Genomic DNA, 20,598 nt, shown 5'->3' on the forward strand with positions numbered 1-20,598 from the left:
CAGTGTGAACTGGAGTGACTTTACTCAATGGTCCAAGCAAGCTGTACAAACAAAACGCAAATGACAGAGAACTTCTTACTTAGTGAAAGGGGTTCCAGTCTACCGTGAAGCATTCCATGTATACGGGTAAGAGTCTAGCTACATTTTCACATATGATACATTTCAAATCTTGTCAAAGTTGTTTTCATTGGAAGTTAAAGCATAATGTTAGGTAGCTAGATAACGTTAGCTGGCTGGCTAGCTAGCAAGCTACGTGTATGATCTACATAGTAATATTATTCATATCTCAGAAATCTGTTTGCATCGCTAGCTATAGCCTACTACTAGGTAGCTAGCTGTCATTGAACCTACAGATGTTGGTTAGCTTTTGCTACCTGCAGATTCATACTACATCCTTTCATGCATGGTAGCTAGCTATGACAATCTATTTGTATTGTCATACTGTATGGGTTGGGATTATGGTTTATTGTTTAGCTAGCTTGCTAGCTACATGTCTAAACAAAAGACTCCACTTCACCAAATGATTACATGACCCATCAATGTAGCCAGATGTGTCTCGGGTGATATGGCCTATTGTATTTCTTGAACATGTGAACAGGTCTAGCAATAGAGACCCATCGACTTAGCTACAGTAGATGTGGCTGGGGGTGGTTATAGCCTCTCGTTTACCATAAACAGTAATGTGAAGAACAACATCACCTGCACCAAGGTCAGATTAGAATATAGGCCAAGGACTAGATAAAGTATATTTCTACCTGCCGTTTTTCCTTATTGTGGACTACTACTTTTACCACTTTTAGTCTTGAAATCTTTGGTTGTTTACTACATTACCTTACTCACTCTGTTTAGCACATAGCCTCACATGTGAATCCTTAAAAAGATGGGTGGGCCTAAGGCTTAAGAGAGTGTGAACAATGCTAAACGGGTGTAAACAAAGAAGAGCTCTCTAGTAGGTGTACCAAAACATTTAAGGACCATTTTCTCAAAAGTGGGGTTACAGGTTTATCATATTTTCAAAGCAGCATTACTTTCCCATTCTTCCTTAACTGCAATGTATGATATAACATTTTGAAGCTCTGAGTCTGTACTTTTATCCAATGTAAAAACCACAATTTAAAACTTGGGAAATAAGACCAAAAAGAGATGGTGGGTCACATATGCTAAAGAGAAGAGGCAGGCTGTGAGGCTATGGGATGTTATCATGACATTAGTCTTCCTGACAGGGGTTGTAGGGGTTGACTGGTGTATGGTCTCCAACAAAAGTCCTGCTCATGGTCTGAAGACTACATACCCACAATGCCAGATGACTTGAGTAGCAAGTGGATGGAGTAAGATGAGAGGACAGCCACTACTGTCAGGAGCACCCTGCAGAGGAGAGAGGAGAGAGCTTCATCATCATCCTCCTCATCATCATCAACACCATCATTGTCATAATCACAGGGACTTTTCTGCCATTGAAATCCTTGAGTGGGCCGCCTAAGCAATTTTTCAGGTCGCCTAAATACATTTTAGGGATGGAAAAACGCTTTTCGTGTTAACTTAAATGACAAAAACAAGATATAAAATATGTAGAAAAGATAATGGACCTATATATTTTTTTATAATATAATCTTTGAGAACTAACAATCTGCAAAATAAAAGCAACACAGTCAGGGAGAATTGAAAATTCCAAAAACAATTAATTTAGCAGTATATATTTTTGTTAATACGTTTTAGCAAAATAACACAGTATTAGCCATGGCAAAATGCATAGAATTGCAGGAAATTTGCTTTAAAACTTTAAAACTGCAAAATGTTCTCTTACTGTGGCAGAATACGTAAAATTGCATGAACATTAAAACTGCAACCAAAAAAATCCGCTGCATAGCAAAATGTGTAGAATTGCAGGAAATTCGCTATAAACTTCACTAATTTCTCACAGCTCCATGGAGAAATTTGAGAAAATTCTCTAAAATTCAGCTATGCTGACGGGGAGAATACGCCCCTTGCCATGCCCCCCTGCCAAGCCACCCACCTAAGCCCCTTTTTTATCCAGAAAAAACCCTGTTATCATCATCATTATCATATTCACCATCATCCTCCTCATCAACACCATCATCATTCTCCTCCTCATCATCAACACCATCATCACCACCACCACCATCATCCTCCTCCTCATCGCCATCCATAACACCATCATTGTCATAATGAGCATCATCATCAAAATCATCAGTGTGATAAGCATCATCATTATAATCATCATCATCAACCTCATCCTCAACACCATCATTGTCATAATGATCATTATCACCATCATCCTCATCCTTATTGAACTTGATGACCCAGCACATTCTGGTGCAGTATGACTGTAACAGCTGTCCTAATCCATGGCTCTACAGATAACATTCATCCATGTAAACCATTGATTCAGCTGGATGTACAGCTGGGTGTTGGGTTAAAGGGTCTTGAGTCTTGGGTTATGGGGTGCATTCATAAACAGCAACCCACTGACTCAGGTTCACCCAGGGTTAGCCTCATACAGAGCCTCAGCCTTACAGAGCATCAGTCTCACTGGCTGCATTAACTACAAATATCTCCCCCATTCCCCCACCACTAGAAACAACCACAAGGACATTAGGGGCGTTATTTAGAGGTGGAAATATTTACAAAGCAAAGCTGACATTGACATTAAGCTGAGGAAAAACCCCAGAGTTAACGAAGAGGAAAAGTAAAAGACTCTCTGGTCCAAGATCTCCCAAAATACTGCTGCAGGCCCCAGCGGCCAACATCTGGCCGAACAGACCAATCTGATCTCCTACTCCTCCTCTCTCCAACTTCAACTTTTTTTCTTTCACATTTCTTTCAAATTGTTACTCTTGGCAACTGAAACTGGGCTTGCGTCGGAGAGGCAAAGCACGTCTTTCACCTCAAATTCAACTATGTTCCGTTTCACATTGTTCTGTGTCTCGTGCAGCGTGGTGGAAGAATGCTGCAGGCCTTATTTGTGGTGGAGGAGAAGTTAGCCGGTACAGTGGGGGGAACAGTGGGACAGTTAGACAGACAGGCAGACTGGCAAACGGAGACAGAGAGACAGACAGACAAACTGCATTCCCGCCAGGGCCAGTGCCAGGGCCAGTGCCAGGGCCAGTGCCAGGGCCCGGATGAAACTTCTGTGTGTGCCAACTTAAGTCTCCACTATAATCTGAAAAGTTAGACCACTACAACGGGGCAAAAAAGCTACATGGGTTTAATGGGGTTTCAAATATGAATGGGATGTGAATGGGTTGCAAATAAGGGCCAGTGCACAGCTACCTCCCTCCATACAGCCTCTGAAAACCCTCTTTGTTCAGCTAAAGCCCACATGACACAACAGTCAGGCCCAGAGGTGTTATACAGTCAGTAGCCCTCTGCCGGCCTCCGCTCCGGCCCCTTTCCTTCCAGGAAACACAGAAATCTCCTTACAGCAATACCACCAGTCATTTGCTGGGCCCCAGCAGCAGCTATAGGCTACTGGTCCCATGGCCCCCCTGGCCCTGCACTCATACATAGGCATGAATGGTGTCAGATGTGAGTCTGATGCACCATGCCTTAGAGCAGACTACAGGGCCATACCAATAGTGGGTGATTGGAATGCGTGTCAGTGCTGTAATGCTCCAATGGACAGAGTAGGTGTTACAGTAGGTGAGGTCAAAGGAAAGGGTAGGATAAAGTACTGGAGGGATTGGAAGCTAGTCTGGGTACCAGTCTGTTTAGCTCATTCCACTCCTTGCCACTCCTGTCATGATAAGCTGATCTTTGGCATATGACATGGAATACAAGGAGTGGGATGTTAGCTAAACCAACTGGTACCCGGGCTAATGGGATGCCACAGTATTAATGTGATGTTAGTTTGGTGTGTTGTTGAGTTTCCCTTTGTTTATCTGTGTTCAGAGAAGCATGCGCTGCTGCTATGTAGGTCTGTTGTCCCCCTTGGGAATGAGCAGCTAAGATTCAGACTGACAACGTACGCTGGCAGAAAGAATTGAGAGGAGAGGGAGTTGCACCCTGGAGGCTGGAGCACAGCACACAGTGGTCCACTGAAAAGTTGCTTGACTGGCTGTCCCCCTCCCGAGTCCCTCTACATCAGGATTGGGAAACTTTAATGAGGGTGGAGGCCACAAAAAATATGAAGTCATCATGAAGGGCAGCAGTTGCTCGCGGGTCTGCGACCATGATTACAAATGTAGATAGCTGGCTGCTAGATTAACTTACGAATCAAAGAAAAATAGCTGACAAGGGCTAATTGAGTGACTATCAGTGACTGACATAACAAGAGAAAAACTGCTGATGCAAAACCACATTTAGAAATTGCACCTTGTGTATTCTATTATTCTAACTTGCAACAGTAAGTTAAGACCCTGACTGAGTTTCCTGTGCAACATGAAACTAAACATGCTTCACACACTGTTCATGTGAAATGTACAGATGTAGGATCTTAAAATTGATCCGAGGGCCTTCAAAAGAAGGGCCGCCGGCCTCCCATCCCTGCTCTACAGTACATGTTTCTMTCCCTCTCTTTCTCTATCCCTCTCGCTACATCTGTGATACCAGTCAACATGGCTGCTTGAGAGCATAATGATTTGAGGCACGTGGATACAAAAGTCATTTGTAGTAGATACATACATTCATACTGTAAATGCACACTGGTAATTGCTACATTGTGTGTCACTGTGGTTCTATTACAGGTGTAGGATCTTAATTTGATCACTCTTTTGTTTCAAACTTGTAGTGTATTTGAGTTTTAAAAAGGTTCTAAAGTTTGTAATTTCCACTTTGACATGTCAGAACTGATTTGCCCTAACAATTTTTTTTAATCAACCCTAAAGAAATCTCCATGAATTATAATCCACATAATAATTCAGATTTCCTGTTGCAGCAAGACAATTTTCCTGCTGTAGCAAACTGGCTCAAATTAAGATCCTACATCTGTACATTTCACATGAACAGTGAGTGAAGCATGTTTAATTTTAGGTTGCACAGGAGCAGTTAAGGTTGTATATACTGTAAGCCAGGTGACACAGACAGACAAACAGACAGTGTCGTAACCCAGGGTTCAGCTGGTCCAAATCAGTCCAGACCAGACAGAACACAGGTTGAGAAACCACAGTCACACCAACCAGCTCAAAATAAATAGCTGTTTTCAGTGTGGAAAAAACTCCTCTAGACATGTCTCTAGCCAGAAAGCTTGGATACAGTCTTTTGGATAATATTTATGTCGGTCATGGTTGTCTTAAATAGTATCAACGCTTCATTTTAGTCACATTTGGTAAGAAATGTGGGCATGCTGCCAATAAGACAAACACATACTACCTCTAGTTAGGAAATAAAAGATTGTGTGTTCTACCTACAATTCCACTGACTCTAAAACCTGTGCTACTGCTAGTATTCAGTCAATGGATTTGGCATTACTACACACATCCAAAATATTACTTTACCTCTAGCAGTGGTGGAAAAAGAACCCAATTGGCATACTTGAGTAAAAGTAAAGATCCACCACATTTTTGTAATTTAGCAGACAGTCTTATCCAGAGCGACTTAAAGTAGGTAGTGCATACATTTTCACACTGGTCCCCCATGGGAATCAAACCCACAACCCTGGCATTGCAAGTGCTATACTCTACCAACTGAGCCACACAGGATTCTACATGACCAAAAGTATGTGGACACCTGCTCGTCGAACATCTCATTCCAAAATCATGGGCATTAATATGTAGTTGGTCCCCCTTTTGCTGCTATAACAGCCTCCACTCTTAAGGGAAGGCTTTCCCCTAGATGTTGGAACATTGCTTAGGAGACTTGCTTCCATTCAGTCAATAGAGCTTTAGTGAGGTCAGGCACTGATGTTGGGTGATTAGGCCTGGCTCGCAGTCGCCGTTCCAATTCAACCCAAAGGTGTTCGATAGGGTTSAGGTCAGGGCTCTGTGCAGGGCAGTCAAGTTCTTCCACACCGATCTCGGCAAACTATTTCTGTATGGACTTCGCTTTGTGCACGGGGGCATTGTCATGCTGAAACAAGAAAGGGCCTTCCCCAAACTATTGCCACAAAGTTGGAAGCATCTATAATGTCATTGTATGCTGTAGTGTTAAACATTTCCTTCACTGGAACGAAGGGTCCTAGCACGAAACACGAAAAACAGCTCCAGACCATTATTCCTCCTACGCCAAACTTTAGAGTTGGCACTATGCAGGTAGCGTTCTCCTGGTTAGTCTGTCAGGCTGCCAGAGGGTGAATGAAGCGTGATTCATCAATCCAGAGAATGYGTTTCCACTGCTCCAGAGTCCAATGGCGGTGAGCCTTACACCACTCCAGCCGATGCTTGGCATTACGCATGGTGATCTTAGGCTTGTGTCCAGAGGCAGTTTGGAACTCGGTAGTGAGTGTTGCAACCAAGGCCAGATGATTTTTACGGGCTACATGCTTCAGCACTCCGCGGTCCCGATCTGTGAGCTTGTGTGGGCTATCACTTCACGGCTGAGCCATTGTTGCCCCTAGATATATCCATTTCACAATAACAGCACTTACAGTTGACTGGGGCAGCTCTAGCAGGGCAGAAATTTGACGAACTGACTTGTTGGAAAGGTGGCATCCTATGAAAGTGCCACGTTGAAAGTCACTGAGCTCTTCAGTAAGGCCATTCTACTGCCAATGTTTGTCTATGGAGATTGCATGGCTGTGTGCTCGATTTTATACACCTGTCAGCAACGGGTGTGGCTGAAATAGCCAAATCCACTAATTTGAAGGGCTGTCCACATACTTTGTATATTTAATGTACCTTCATAGAAAATGACTCAAGTATGTAAAGGTGAAAGTCACCCAGTAAAATACTTGAGTAAAAGTCTAAACGTATTTGGTTTTAGATATACTTAAATATCAAAAGTAAATGTAATTGCAAAAATATACAGTACTTAAGTATCAAAAGTAAAAGTATAAATCATTTCAAATTGCTTATATTAAGCCAACTAGATGGCACAATTTGTATTTTATTTTTTATTAACGGATAGCCAGGGGGACACTCCAACACTCAGACATAATTGACAAACAAAGCTTTTGTGTTTAGTGAGTCCGCCATATCAGAGGCAATAAGGATGACCAGGGATGTTCTCTTGATATGTGTGTAAAGTGGACCATTTTCCTGTCCTGCTCAGCACTGCACCTGTACATAACCCATCTACAATTTAGCCCAAACAACTACCTCTTTACCTACTGTATTTATTTTATTAATTTATTTTGCTCCTTTGCACCCCATTATTTTCTGTCTCTACTTTGCACTTTCTTCCGCTGCAAACCAACCATTCCAGGTTTTTTTTTAGTTTTATTTTACTTGCTGTGTTGTATTCACTTCACCTCCATGGCCTTTTATATTTTTATTTATTTTATTTATTTATACATATATTTGTTTGCCTTCACCTCCCTTANTTTGTTTGCCTTCACCTCCCTTATCTCACCTCACTTGCTCACATTGTATATAGACTTATTTTTTTTCACTGTATTATTGACTATATGTTTGTTTTACTCCATGTGTAACTATGTGTTGTTGTATGTGTCGAACTGCTTTGCTTTATCTTGGCCAGGTCGCAATTGTAAATGAGAACGTGTTCTCAATTTGCCTACCTGGTTAAATAAAGGTTAAATAAAATAAATAAAATAAAGCATAACGAGTATTTTGGTTGTCAGGTAAAATGTATGGAGTAAAAAGTACATTATTTTCTTTAAGAATGTAGTGAACAAAAAGTAAAGTACAGATACCCCAAAAAACAACTTAAGTATTTTTACTTAAGTACTTTACACTACTGACCTCTAGGTAGAAAGCTATTGTATTGTAATCCTATCTAAGGTCACTTTGTAAACAAATCCCTGGGGCTAGGAGAGTTTTCTAATAAATGCAGCATGATAAAGTCTTACAGCACACAGCACACACAGTGTTTCATGGAACAAGACTTAACATTCCAGATCCCATGGCCTCTGCCACCTTGTACCCCAGCTGCTGGGGTTAGGAGGTGTGATGGTAATAGGAGGATGACAAGAGTGGGTGCTAAACCCACAAACACATTACATAACCCCTTCATGACTAATCTGACAGCTGTTAAACTAAACTCTCTGTGACTCGTCCTGACAGCAGATGCCACCACAGCCCAGATTATTCTCCCTAGCTGGCATGGCAGACCCCTGAGAACACACTCATGCACATTCAGTATTCACACATTCAATCACAGCACAAGATAGGACATGCAGATGCAAGCACATTGAGGTTATTTCCAGCATCCATCATTGTAATTACATTGGTTTAACACAGCAGCACAACGCTGCTATTAGCATATTAATGAGACTTCTCCACGCGGCCCCATTACATTTTATTATTCCACACAGGGCTCGAAATCCCTATTAATCTCAATGCAGATGTGTATCATGAAACACAAGATTTTACGCACCACCAGCGTGTCACTGCTGTAGTTATGATAGCTATCACAGTAATGATGCCGTATTTGCCTTTTATCTAGTGACTGTTCAGTCACATACCGAGTTTACCGCCTGGTTAATTGCCTTTAAATAATTACAGGGCTATTTCTGTCCAGGGAGGAGCTCCATTCAGAGGGACTAAACAGAATGCAATTAAATCAGAGGAACATTTGTGGCTAATGTGCACATGCCTGACTGGGTTTACATCCATGTACATACATTTACAGTACCAATTGATCTTATCATTCATCATATAGAACTGTTGGTCATCTATGTTCATCACAATCATGAATTCATTCATACATCCATTCATTAATCCATCCATCCATCCATTAATTCATTAATTAATTAATCCATCCATCCATGTTGACTCACAGGAATAGAACGACCCCTGTGTTGGCCATGGCATACGACAATCCCAGAATTCCACTTCCCATGATGGCGTTGCCCAAGTTGAACACTGACATTCCAAAAGAGGTTTTCCCCTCAAACTGATTCCATGGAGAAACACATAGAGGTGAACACGCTTGTTAGCACAATGCTTACAACAATCAAAGTTGCTTTACAGAAGAAGAGAATAAACACGTTACAGATTCATCTGAACCATCCACTGGGGCGAAAGCAGCCTATAGGTTCCACTTACATCTGTGAAGCGTGTGGTCTTTTTGTCCTCCATGTTAGACAGGAACTCCTGACTCTCTGCGAGGTTGGCCTCTGGATCCTCACTTCTGTGGGGATTCATGGGAATAAAGCACAGTCATAAGAACATGAAGCAAGAACAATGTTGTAAAACCACAACTCAAGGACGCTCTCTCTGAGAGAATATTGGAATCACATAGGATAACATTCAACTGCTATAGGAGTCTGGGGCTGGTTGATACTGTTCTGTCCTTATCACAACTCATGATTGTAATGGTGAGAAACAGTACACTGAAACATATCCCTTCCTTGTAAATGTCACATACCTGACATTTTGGGCACTATTGGGAACAATTTCCCTACAAAGTACCGTAGAGAAAGATGTACCATCATCCAATGAAAGCACAAAGAGAAAAAACAACAAACACACCCTCAGAAAATGACACAGTCTGGGTAAACTTATGTATTCAACTACTTAAGGGCGCATGGTGAGACACTGTACATGTTAAACAGTTTATGTAATTTCCTGTGACTAAGGGCCAGGTCTGTTCCATGCTGATAGAGGTGACCTCATGATTAGTAGGGCAAAGGAACGCAGGCTCTGACGCTAGGTAGTACTAGGTACGCATGACCCACAATTCCACACACATATCCACAGTAGTTAACAAAGAGTAGTGTTGTTGTTGTGGGGTGTGTGAAGGGAGACATGTGACACTCTCAGAGAGTAGTAGGTCACAGCCGTAGCCCGCACGCAGGACTAGGCAGCCAGTAGCAGAGCTCACCTCACCTCTCTGACACGATAAGGCTCAGTGAGGAAGTACATCACATTCAACACTAATAGTTTCATTCTCGACCAACGTAAAATGTTGCCTAATACCTAGTACCTGAGTGTATACTTTTTTAGCTGAAAAGTTTCCTCTTGTCTGCTATTGTGTATCTAATCTTGTCCACCAGCCGTCTCTCTCTCTGTCAAACATGAAATGCGAAAGCAATTGAGCCTGGGGATGAGGTTATCTTCTATCTGAAAGAGTGTTTACTGAACTTTTAGAGATGAAAAGCCTATGTATTCTTTAGTATGTTTGCAGTCTGCTATCTTGTACCTGAGTGTATACTTACTGCTCTGTGGTGTCTCCTGCTTGTGTTTTGGCTGCTGCTGTGGTTTCCTCCCCAGTCTCATGGCCTTTCCCATTGGGAATAGAGTTCATCTCTGCTGGTGCTGGAGCTGATACTGGCACTGCAGGAGCAGGTTCCACACTTTCAGCTGCTTTATCTTCACTCATCTTTGCTTCAATGTATGTGTGTGTGTGTGGGTGTGTAAGTGTTTGTGTTTGTGTGTAAATGTGTGTGTGTGTAAATGTTTGTGTGTCTGTGTAAGTGTGTGTGCGTGTGTGTGTGTAAGTGTGTGTGTGTGTGCTGTGGCTGTCGTCCTCTTTTCCTTCAGGAGTCTGTGACAGAATAGACACGTGGCAGTTAGACTACAACTGATGAGTAAATCATGTTCATAATCACTGGAATATTACAAACAGTTCATTAAATGCAGATAAGCTCACTTATCTTGCACATCTTGCACAGCCATCTATCTGGGGATACAAATTATACAACTTGAATATAAATCTATTACAATAATACATTCAGCGATGCTTAACGACTAGGTTTCCCCCTAAATACTGGATACAATCAAGCAGGTGGACGTTTATTGGGATGAGTCTTGTCCTAGAGGCAGAACTGAGAGATTTCCAATAGATATGCCAGCAGCAAAGTCAAAATTGGCTACATTGTAAAAATTCATGAAAACTAAAATGTGCTTTTTGGTCTTAATTTAAGGTTTGGGTTAGGCATTTGGGTTAGCAGTGTGGTTAGGGTTAAGGTTTAGAGCTATGTTTAAAATCAGATTTTATGACTGCGGTTGTGCCTGCTAGTGACCACTGCAGAGTTCCCTCCAAAACAAGATTCATGACCAAAAACACTAACCTGCTACAATCAAGGTGCCAATGCGGTAGTGTTAACAATGACTTGGCCTAAGAGGCATGTTGAAAGATAAATGAGGCCTGTTCTTGGCAGATATAATGAGACTGTCTGTGTCTTCCTGGTAGGCCCCAGGTGAACGTGCAGACCAGCTGGCTGGATGCTTTACGGACATATTCAATCTCTCCATATCCCAGTCTGTTGTCCCCACTTGCTTCAAGATGTCCATCATTGTTCCTGTACCTAAGAAAGCGAAGGTAACTGAACTAAATGACTATCGCCCCGTAGTACTCACATCTGTCATCATGAAGTGCTTTGAGAGGCTAGTTAAGAACCATATCACYTCCACCCTAGATCAGGGATGGGCAACTGGCGATCCGGCCTGCGTCTCTTATGTAGGCTTGCGGATACATTTCCAAAGACAAAACAAAACTCAATCAGGGTCTCAACTTACTCTTAAGAGTTAGAATAATAGAATACACACGGTGCAATTTCGAGATGTGGTTGTGCATCAGCAGTTTTTCTCTTGTTATGTCAGTCACTGAACATGTCTATCACAACTTCCACCAAAGGTGGCTCCCCTGCCTGTCCGGGCGGCGCTCGGCGGTCGTCGTCGCCGGTCTACTAGCTGCCACCGATCTCTTTTTCCTTTTCTGTTTGTTATGTCTTATTGGTTGCACCTGTTTCTTGTTTGAGTTTTGTTTCAGGGCTATTTAAGCCTGTTAGGCCCGCCTGCTTTTGTGCGGGCTTGTTCTCTGTTTGTCTAGGTTGGTTGCRTGTTATGTTCACTGACTGTTTGGTGTCCAGTTTTGGGTTGGACATATTTATTTTCGCCTGTCGTTTTTGGCGTTACTTTTGGATACCGTAATAAAGTTCGGTTTTCCCCATTATCCTCTGCCCTCTGCGCTTGACTCTGCACTCACCACTCCTGGCTGTGTGACAATGTCAGCAAACATTTTTCAGATTGGTATGTTAGATTGGTATGTTAGATTGGTATGTTAGTTGGTATTTTAGTCTAGCAACCAGCTATCTAATAATATCGTAATCATGGTTGAATTACTGACCATGGGGCCCCCATTGATTTTGTTAGTCACTCTCACTTAGATATCACGTTAAAAACGGCGAACATTTCTCTCCATTCTATGGCAAAATGTGTAGAATTGCAGGAAATTTGCAGTAAAACTGCACATTTTTCTCTCCGCCCCGGGGCAGAACATGTAGATTTTCAGCAAACTTGCTTTAAAACTGCAATATCTTCTCTACAGCCCATGGCAAAATGTGTAAAATTGCAGGAAATTAATTCTAAAGCTTACATGTTTTGCTCACAGATGGGGGAAACAACATTTCACTTAGGGCTCCCAAAAGGCTCTGACTACATGTTAGGGTGTGGATGTGGGTTTGGGTGTGGATCATGCCCCCCATGGTGAGTTCCGATTTTTTGGTGTTTCCCACCCCCATCAAAGTTGCCCATCCCTGCCCTAGACCAACTACAATTTGTGTACCGCCTCAACAGATCCACGGATGATGCAATCACCATCGCACTGAACACTGCCCTATCCCACCTAGACAAGAGAAATACCTATGAGATACCTATACCATCAGAGTGCCCTGCAAGCTCATCACTAAGCTCAGGGCCCTGGGTCTGAACCCCTCCCTGTGCAATTGGGTCCTGGACTTCCTGACGGGCCGACCCCAAGTGGTAGGTAGACAATAACCCCTCCGCCACACTGATCGTCAACATGGGAGCCCCACAGGGGGGTGTGCTCAGCCACCTCCTGTACTCCCTCTTCACCCATGACTGCGTGGCAACGCACATCTGCAACTCAATCATCAAGTTTGCTGACGACACAACAGTGGCAAGCCTGATTACCTACAATAACGAGACAGCCTACAGGGAGGAGGTGAGAGCCCTGGCGGAGTGGTGCCAGGAAAATAACCTCACACTCAACGTCAACAAAACGAAGGAGCTGATCGTGGATTACAGGAGACAGCAGAGGGAACATGCCCCCCTCTACATTGACAGTGCCGCAGTGGAGAGGGTCAAAAGAAGATCATCAAGGAGCTCAGCCACCTGAGCCATGCCCTGTTCAGCCCGCTACCATCTAGAAGGTGGAGACAGTACATGTGCATCAAAGCTGGGACCGAGAGACTGATGAACAGCTTCTATCTCCAGGCCATCAGATTGTTAAACAGTCACCACTAGCCGGCCTCGGCCCAGTACCCTGCCCTGAACCTTAGTCACTGTTACTAGCTGGCTACCACCCGGTACACTACCCTGCACCGTAGAGACTGCTGCCCTATGTACATAGACATAGAACACTGGTCACTTTAATAATGTTTACATACTGTTTTACCCACTTTATATGTATATACTGTATTGTAGTCATGGTTCATCCTATATAACTACTATACATACAGTAAATAGTATATACACTATATATACAAAGGCATGTGGACACCCCTTCAAATTAATATATTCTGCTATTTCAGCCACACCCATTGCTGACAAGAATATAAAATCGAGCACACAGTCATGCAATATCCATAGACAAACATTGGCAGAGGAATTGCCTTACTGAAAAGCTCAGTGACTTTCAACGTGGCACCGTCAAAGGATACCACCTTTCCAACAAGTCAGTTCGTCAAATTTCTGCCCTGCTAGAGCTGCCGCGTCTACTGTAAGTACTGTTATTGTGAAGTGGAAACGTCAAGGAGAAACAACTGCTCAGCCGTGAAGTGATAGGCCACACAAGCTCACAGATCGGGACCGCCGAGTGCTGAAGCGCGTAGCTCGTAAAAACAGTCTGTCCTCGGTTGCAACACTCACTACTGAGTTCCAAACTGCCTCTCAGCACAAGAACTGTTCGTCGGGAGCTTCATGAAATGGGTGTCCATGGCCAAGCAGCCGCACACAAGCCTAAGATCACCATGCGCAATTCCAAGTGTCGGCTGGAGTAGTGTAAAGCTCACCGCCATTTGACTCTGTCGCAATGGAAACGCATTCTCTGGAGTGATGAATCACGCTTCACTATATGGCAGTCCAACGGACAAATCTAAGTTTGGCAGATGCCAGGAGAACACTACCTGCCCGAATGCATAGTGCTAACTGTAAAGTTTGGTGGAGGAGGAATAATGGTCTGGGGATGTTTTTCATGGTTCGGTCTATGACCCTTAGTTCCAGTGAAGGGAAAGCTTATCACTACAACATATAGTGACATTCCAGGCGATTCTGTGCTTCCAACTTTGTGGCAACAGTTTGGGGAGGCCCTTTCCTGTTTCCGCATGACAATGCCCCCGTGCACAAAGCGAGGTACATACAGAAATGGTTTGTCGAGATCGGTGTGGAAGAGCACAGAGCCCTGACCTCAACCCCTTCGAATACCTTTGGGATGAATTGGAATGTCGACTGCGAGCCAGGCCTAATCACCCAACATCACTGCCTGACCTCACTAATGCTCTTGTGGCTGAATGGAAGCAATTCCCCGCAGCAATGTTCCAACATCTAGTGGAAAGCCTTCCCTTAGGAGTGGAGGCTATTATAGCAGCAAACTCCATATTAATTCCCATGATTTTTGAATGAGATGTTCGACGAGCAGGTGTCCACATACCTTTGGTCATGTAGTGTATTTATATTCCGGACTCTGACATTGCTCGTTCTGATATTTTGAATGATGTGTGTATTGTTTTGTATTGCTAGGTATTACTGCACTGTAGGAGCTAGAAACACAAGCATTTCGCTGCACGTGCAATAACAGCTGCAAATATGTCTAAACGGGTAATACAATTTCATTTTATTTAGTTATAAAGCACTTTCTAAGAACGCTAGAGGAGTTGACAACACAAACGCTTTCTGTTGTCAGCTTGTCAAGCGTAAGATAAAAGCACCAGCCGTAATCATTGAAGTCAGAAAACTAAGTTGATAAACAACCTTTGTTTCCGGGGAGAATCTCCAGCATTATTTAGTTGTCAGCTGACAGGTATTTTCCTCTATACTGCTTATGAGAGGAAAGGCCCCAGTTAGCTGTGACATTGCAGGCTTTGTGAGGGATGGTTCGGGCCCCTTTGTGAGGGATGGTTCGGGCCCCTTTGTGAGGGACCCCTGTATCCTAGGTCCCCTACAGTGGTGTATAAGAAGAGCTGCTGGTGTACAGGCCCTGAAAGGCCCCTGAAAGGCTCCTGTGACATGCGTCTCCCTGTTCCTGTCAACCTCGGCTCCCTGGCTGTCCCTGAAAGCCCCCACAACTAATTTCCTTTTTACCTATGCAGCGTAAACAGGGGTAAAGGGCGGATGGAGTAGGGGGACAAGGTGGCACACACACAGTGCAACTTACAGAAGGAGGAGATGAAAGGCAGGAGAACCAGTTACGACCAGCTTAGAACCAGTTGCGGACCTAATTCTTTTGTTATAGCTTGCCATTTCTTTCTTTAATCGGGAAGGTATAAGCGTAGCGGCAGTGCTCTCGCTCTCTCAGTGCTCCAGACCTCTTCACTGACCCTGGTCCCCTCAGATGACCCCTGCTCCCGCCACCCCCACTTCACCTCCCCTGCCCGCATTTCAAAAGTAGCTTTTTGCAAAATTATTTTAGCACATCAAACACAGAGGGAGGTGTATAAACCCAGGCTCTCCATCGAGCAGCAGCCCCTCATGGCCTGTGTTACTGTGTCACCGGCCTCCACCAACCACATTGGGATGTGAGGCTTACTGCATAGCCAGGCTTCTCTGTCTCTCTGGCTAATGCGGGGCAACGTGGTCAGCTAGCAAAACATGGCACACAATGGCGCATGTTGTGTGGTTTCCTGGGAACGGGCCGGAGAACAGTGGCGCTATTGTGCCAGGCATCATTATACCACCGGCGCCCTCTTGGCTGCAGCTCCCTGGGCCACTTGATGGGCTGAAAAGGTAATTCATTGCGCCCTAATTGAAAAGACGGCACCTTGAATTCGGCAGCTGCCAGGGTACCGTGCTCACGCACATGTGTGGCAGGGGACGGGAAGGAGACAGGCAGGGGGTGGTGCCACACACACTAGGACCCCATCACCAGTGAGGAGTCTCTCTGTCACTCAAACAGCCCACCATTCATAGACAGGCTGGGCAGAGCACTCAGAGGAGGACCTGCAGCTAAACTGACGTGTGATTGGCTGGCTGGATCACAGCGGGATCTATGGGATGACTTCACAGGGTGGAGCTTCTCCACGACTTAGCTGATTGGGCAGAATCACATCTCTGAGAAACATTGTATGAATGAACTTCCTTCAGCTAACTGGGTGTGAAAACACAAACACAGTATGTTTTCATTCAGTAAGAATGCCTGGAAGATAGCTACCCACAGACACAGGGAATATGTCATGAATACAGTTTGTTTGAAGACTTAGTTGATTGTTCTCTCCCTGAGAGAGTGAGCCACTGAAGATGAAAGAGAATGGCAATGAAGAAGAGGATGCTTACAATGGGGAATGTAGGACAGTCACCATGTTATGTAAGCAGCAAGGATACACACATATCTCCATGTGAAGGAATAGGAGACTTCCCACCAGCATGTCACATATGCACAGATACACTATTAAATATAGTATGAAACATGAGAGAAAAGGTTGTGTGTTGATGAGAAGAGGTCTATCCTGGTCCAGTCAAGTAGCGATGAGATCATTCACATCCTGAATAGCATATGGTATGATGCCATCCTCACATCCCCTCCATGCACAATTAAAAAAGCCTGCCTGCCCAGCCATTATCACTTAAATCTCAACACCTCACTTTCCCAGATTAGCCTCCTAAAAGTGTGTGCGAGCAGTTTGACAGGAATTGGATTGTTGGGAGAACGTCATGCAGGCTTACTCACCACCTTTAGGGAGGTGTACATGTGGCGTCAGGTAATTACACAGAGAGCGTTTAATTAAATTCTGCATGCTGTTATTTTAAAGGTCTTTCCATCTATAAATAACTATTAATAGATAGGTTTATTTGCTCTGGCTCTGCATGCAGCAATATTATACAGATGGAAAGGCTGACAGAGAGAGAGAGAAGCAGTCGTTTGGCAATCATCCCTATATTACTCCCTAAGCCAGTGGACATTGTGGATGCAGTGGTTTTATAAACCGCTACTGTGTTCTGTTCTTTCAGGGCTTTATGTGTGTATTTGTTGGGTTGGGTCTCTGTTTTGTGTAGACAGAAGGCAGTGTCCCCAGGGGAAAAGAGCTTGTTCGGTAAGGGTGGGGGTTAGGGGTGGAGGAATGGCACTAGGGGAAGAATTATGCAAGAGCAAATGTCACATTGTTACGCTTCAGTTTGGGAGAAAATCAATGTCCTCATTCCCTGTCTGATCTGTCAGACTTGCTGTTTATCCATGCCCTGCAGAGCCCTGATCCCCAAAAACCTCCTCAATTTGTCACCCTCCGATCAGCGTCTGTGCTGCTGGGCTTATGCTGCTCTGACGTAGAATGCACGGCTAAGAGACGTCATCCCAGGAGGGGGGTGTATGAGGGAAAGACATGTTTACAGCTGTCCCTGACCCACATAGCACATTTACCAACACTTATTACTTTTACTGCCGTGTGTGTGTGTGTGTGTGTGTGTGTGTGTGTGTGTGTGTGTGTGTGTGTGTGTGTGTGTGTGTGTGTGTGTGTGTGTGTGTGTGTGTGTGTGTGTGTGTGTGTGTGTGTCATGCCCATAGGGGGACACCCATCCCCCTCAAATTTGTTTTGTTTGTGTATTGTTTCTCTCTAACACTACTATACACCTACTAACTGTATGAAGTTGGCTTTAGCTAGCCCAGATAGGTTCCCAATCTCCCAACCTTATAACTAGCTACCAAGAAGCCATTTCAGGCTATCAATGAAGTTACAGTAGCTAGCTGCAGGCAGGGAGAAAATAAAAGTGCCACTGCCCCACTTTTTCTAACCCATGTGGCTACACACGTTTACATTTATTTTTTCCTTACAACCCATCAATTATAGCACTGTATTGTATTTGTGTGTGCACGTATTTTGAATAACTGCTTAACCCAGTGTGAGTTTTTTTATGCGCGTGATGTCACTGTTCCAAAATGTGATTGTTTCGCAACAGGACAGTGCCTCAAATCAAGACACGCTGCCTGCTAATTATCTATAAGCTATCATTCAACTTGTACATTTCAAATTATTTTCTAACAAGTTTTATTTTCTGACAACAATTTGAATTGAGGTGTGTTCCGCCTCCTCATTAATTCACAAGAAGTGTGAGGACAATTGTTGCAGACAATTTATGTTTGACACTTAACTGAGCCAGACAAACTTCTCTCTTCAATGAGCCCAAGCACATCCCCAGTGTTTCCCCAGATCAAATAAGCAGAGATTTGTGCATCTCCAGTCAGAACAGGCCTTACAGAAACTTTTCCCCCTGGCACATTTTCCGGCTGGCGCCCGCATTGCCTTCTTTGTTGTTTTCCTTACAAATAATAACTTTGGATATGTGCCTTATTTTCTGGATATCGTGTGGTCGTTTCTACTGTAGTATACCATGGGTATGTATGGAGCATAATGTATTTACTGTTTTATTCACGTTTTCAAGTACTCGTGACAAATCATTCATTACGATTCCTGCATGGCTTTTAATGGACACATATGATGTGTGTAAAATACTTTTTTGAAGATTGTACTGATTATGATGAGTTAATGCTAAGCTATTTGCCAGCTATGTGTGGCGCCATGTTTGTTGACATTATACAATGCATTCTGGGTGTCACATAAACATCTCTCAGACCAAAGATGTTATAACAAAATGAGGTGAAGGGATGGTTCACTCATCTTTCGAGTAAACTCCTGGAAGTGAATGATGGTTAGTGAATGATGGTAGACAAAGCACCCCTTTCAACATACATGTGTTGGTACGTGTCAAAGGGTTAAATCGATACTGGGGGCATTATCCGTGGCAGACCTTACCTCAGCAAGATGAGGGTTTAAAGTGTCAATCTGTGATTGCTACATACATTTTTTACTTTTAAATTAATGATATACAGCAAATGACCCATTTCAGAAAGCTGGGCGTTTAACGGACGTCACTACTGCACGTCACTACTACACAGTGATTTTTCCAGAAATGCCTTCTTGAACATGTGAACTTTCATGTGCCTTAATAACAAACGTTTATGTCATCTGTAAATATGAACACAGTTGTTAAATTACGAGCCTAGTTGGTTTAGCCATGGAAAAAGACGGGAAACTTAGCCATGATTGGTTGAGATAATGGTTGGGCTGGACATGCCGAGAGATGAGTTCTGATTGGTCTGACATGCCTATAACATGAGCTGCTCAGATAATCCTTGCTGCTGTGGATTTTTCGAAAGATATAGCCTTGGAGAACTGCAAAAGTGCTGCTACTGCTCTCAACAACATTGCTGCGATCATGCCATGCTGACTCTCTCTGACTCTGAAAATGAATCAGATGATGTGGAAATCCCTGACTTAGGTAAAAACATTTTAATTGAACCAGACATTGTACAGTCTTCTGATGACAGTGATGGGAAAGAAACGGAGATCAACATCACGGAAGAAGTTGACAGAGTTCTGAAATCAGTGGAATGCCCGGTGGAAGTGGAGTCTGAGAAGGAGATGGAGAAAATTCTGACGTTTGATTGCAAATGCAGAGGGAGTAGAAAAGAGAACACAGAATGATGTTGCATAAAACACCTGTCTCTGGATTACATCGTCAAACTAAGGGCAACTATGGCCGTAAAGCATTCATCCATGTATACAGGTAAGTGTCTAGCTACATTTTCAGATATTATACGTTTCTAATTTTGTCAGAAAGTCGTTAAAGGGTACGGTTAGCTAGCTAGCTAGCTACGTGTATTATTTGTGTAGTAATATTATTCACATCTCAGAAAACTGTTTGCATTTATATTTATAGCCTACTGTTAGCTAGCTGGCTAACATTGAACCTAGTTGGTTATCTTTAGCTACCTGCAGATTCATACTACATCATTTCATGCATGGTGGCTAGCTATGACAATCAGTTTGTATTGGTACTGGTTGGGATTGTGGTTAATTGTTTAGCTAGCTAGCTACATGTCTAAACAAAAGACTTCACTTTACCAGATGATTACATGGCCCATCAACTTAGCCAGGTGCCTCTGGGGCTGATTACGGCCATCTTTTGCAATCGCAACAAATAATCTGCTCAGACCCCAACCAAGGAGCATCAAAAGTCGTGCTATAAATTCTCAGACAACACAAGGATTCCTTGATGCCCATCCAGACTCCTTCTGCCTACCCAAGGACGTCAGAGGACAAAAATCAGTTAACCACCTAACTGAGGAACTCAATTTAACCGTGCGCAATACCCTAGATGCAGTTGCACCCCTAAAATCTAAAAACATTTGTCATTAGAAAACTAGCTCCCTGGTATACAGAAAATACCCGAGCTCTCTGAAGCAAGCTTCCAGAAAATTGGAACGGAAATGGCGCCACACCAAACTGGAAGTCTTCCGACTAGCTTGGAAAGACAGTACCGTGCAGTATCGAAGAGCCCTCACTGCTGCTCG

The 20,598-nt window shown here is 43.5% G+C and overlaps 1 protein-coding gene across 4 annotated transcripts in view; it reads right to left on the bottom strand.

Annotated features, from left to right (window-relative positions):
* Nucleotides 1–20,598, bottom strand: part of LOC111970120 (sodium-coupled neutral amino acid transporter 3) — a 77,480-nt gene that overhangs the window by 32,581 nt on the left and 24,301 nt on the right. Inside the window, exons 2-6 of one of the 4 annotated variants that reach the window (XM_023996642.2) lie at nt 10,232–10,560; nt 9,442–9,474; nt 9,120–9,204; nt 8,852–8,967; nt 1,292–1,365 (exon numbers count right to left, since the gene is read on the bottom strand). In XM_023996642.2, the coding sequence (XP_023852410.1) occupies nt 1,292–1,365; nt 8,852–8,967; nt 9,120–9,204; nt 9,442–9,474; nt 10,232–10,395 (472 nt within the window). In that variant the 5' untranslated portion in view covers nt 10,396–10,560. Of the gene's footprint in view, nt 1–1,291; nt 1,366–8,851; nt 8,968–9,119; nt 9,205–9,441; nt 9,475–10,231; nt 10,561–20,598 lie in introns of those variants that run through there. The other 3 variants (XM_070445617.1, XM_023996644.2, XM_023996645.2) reach the window with 3 other exon arrangements.

Source organism: Salvelinus sp. IW2-2015, linkage group LG11 (genome assembly GCF_002910315.2).
Source record: "Salvelinus sp. IW2-2015 linkage group LG11, ASM291031v2, whole genome shotgun sequence".
NCBI lineage: Eukaryota > Metazoa > Chordata > Actinopteri > Salmoniformes > Salmonidae > Salvelinus > Salvelinus sp. IW2-2015.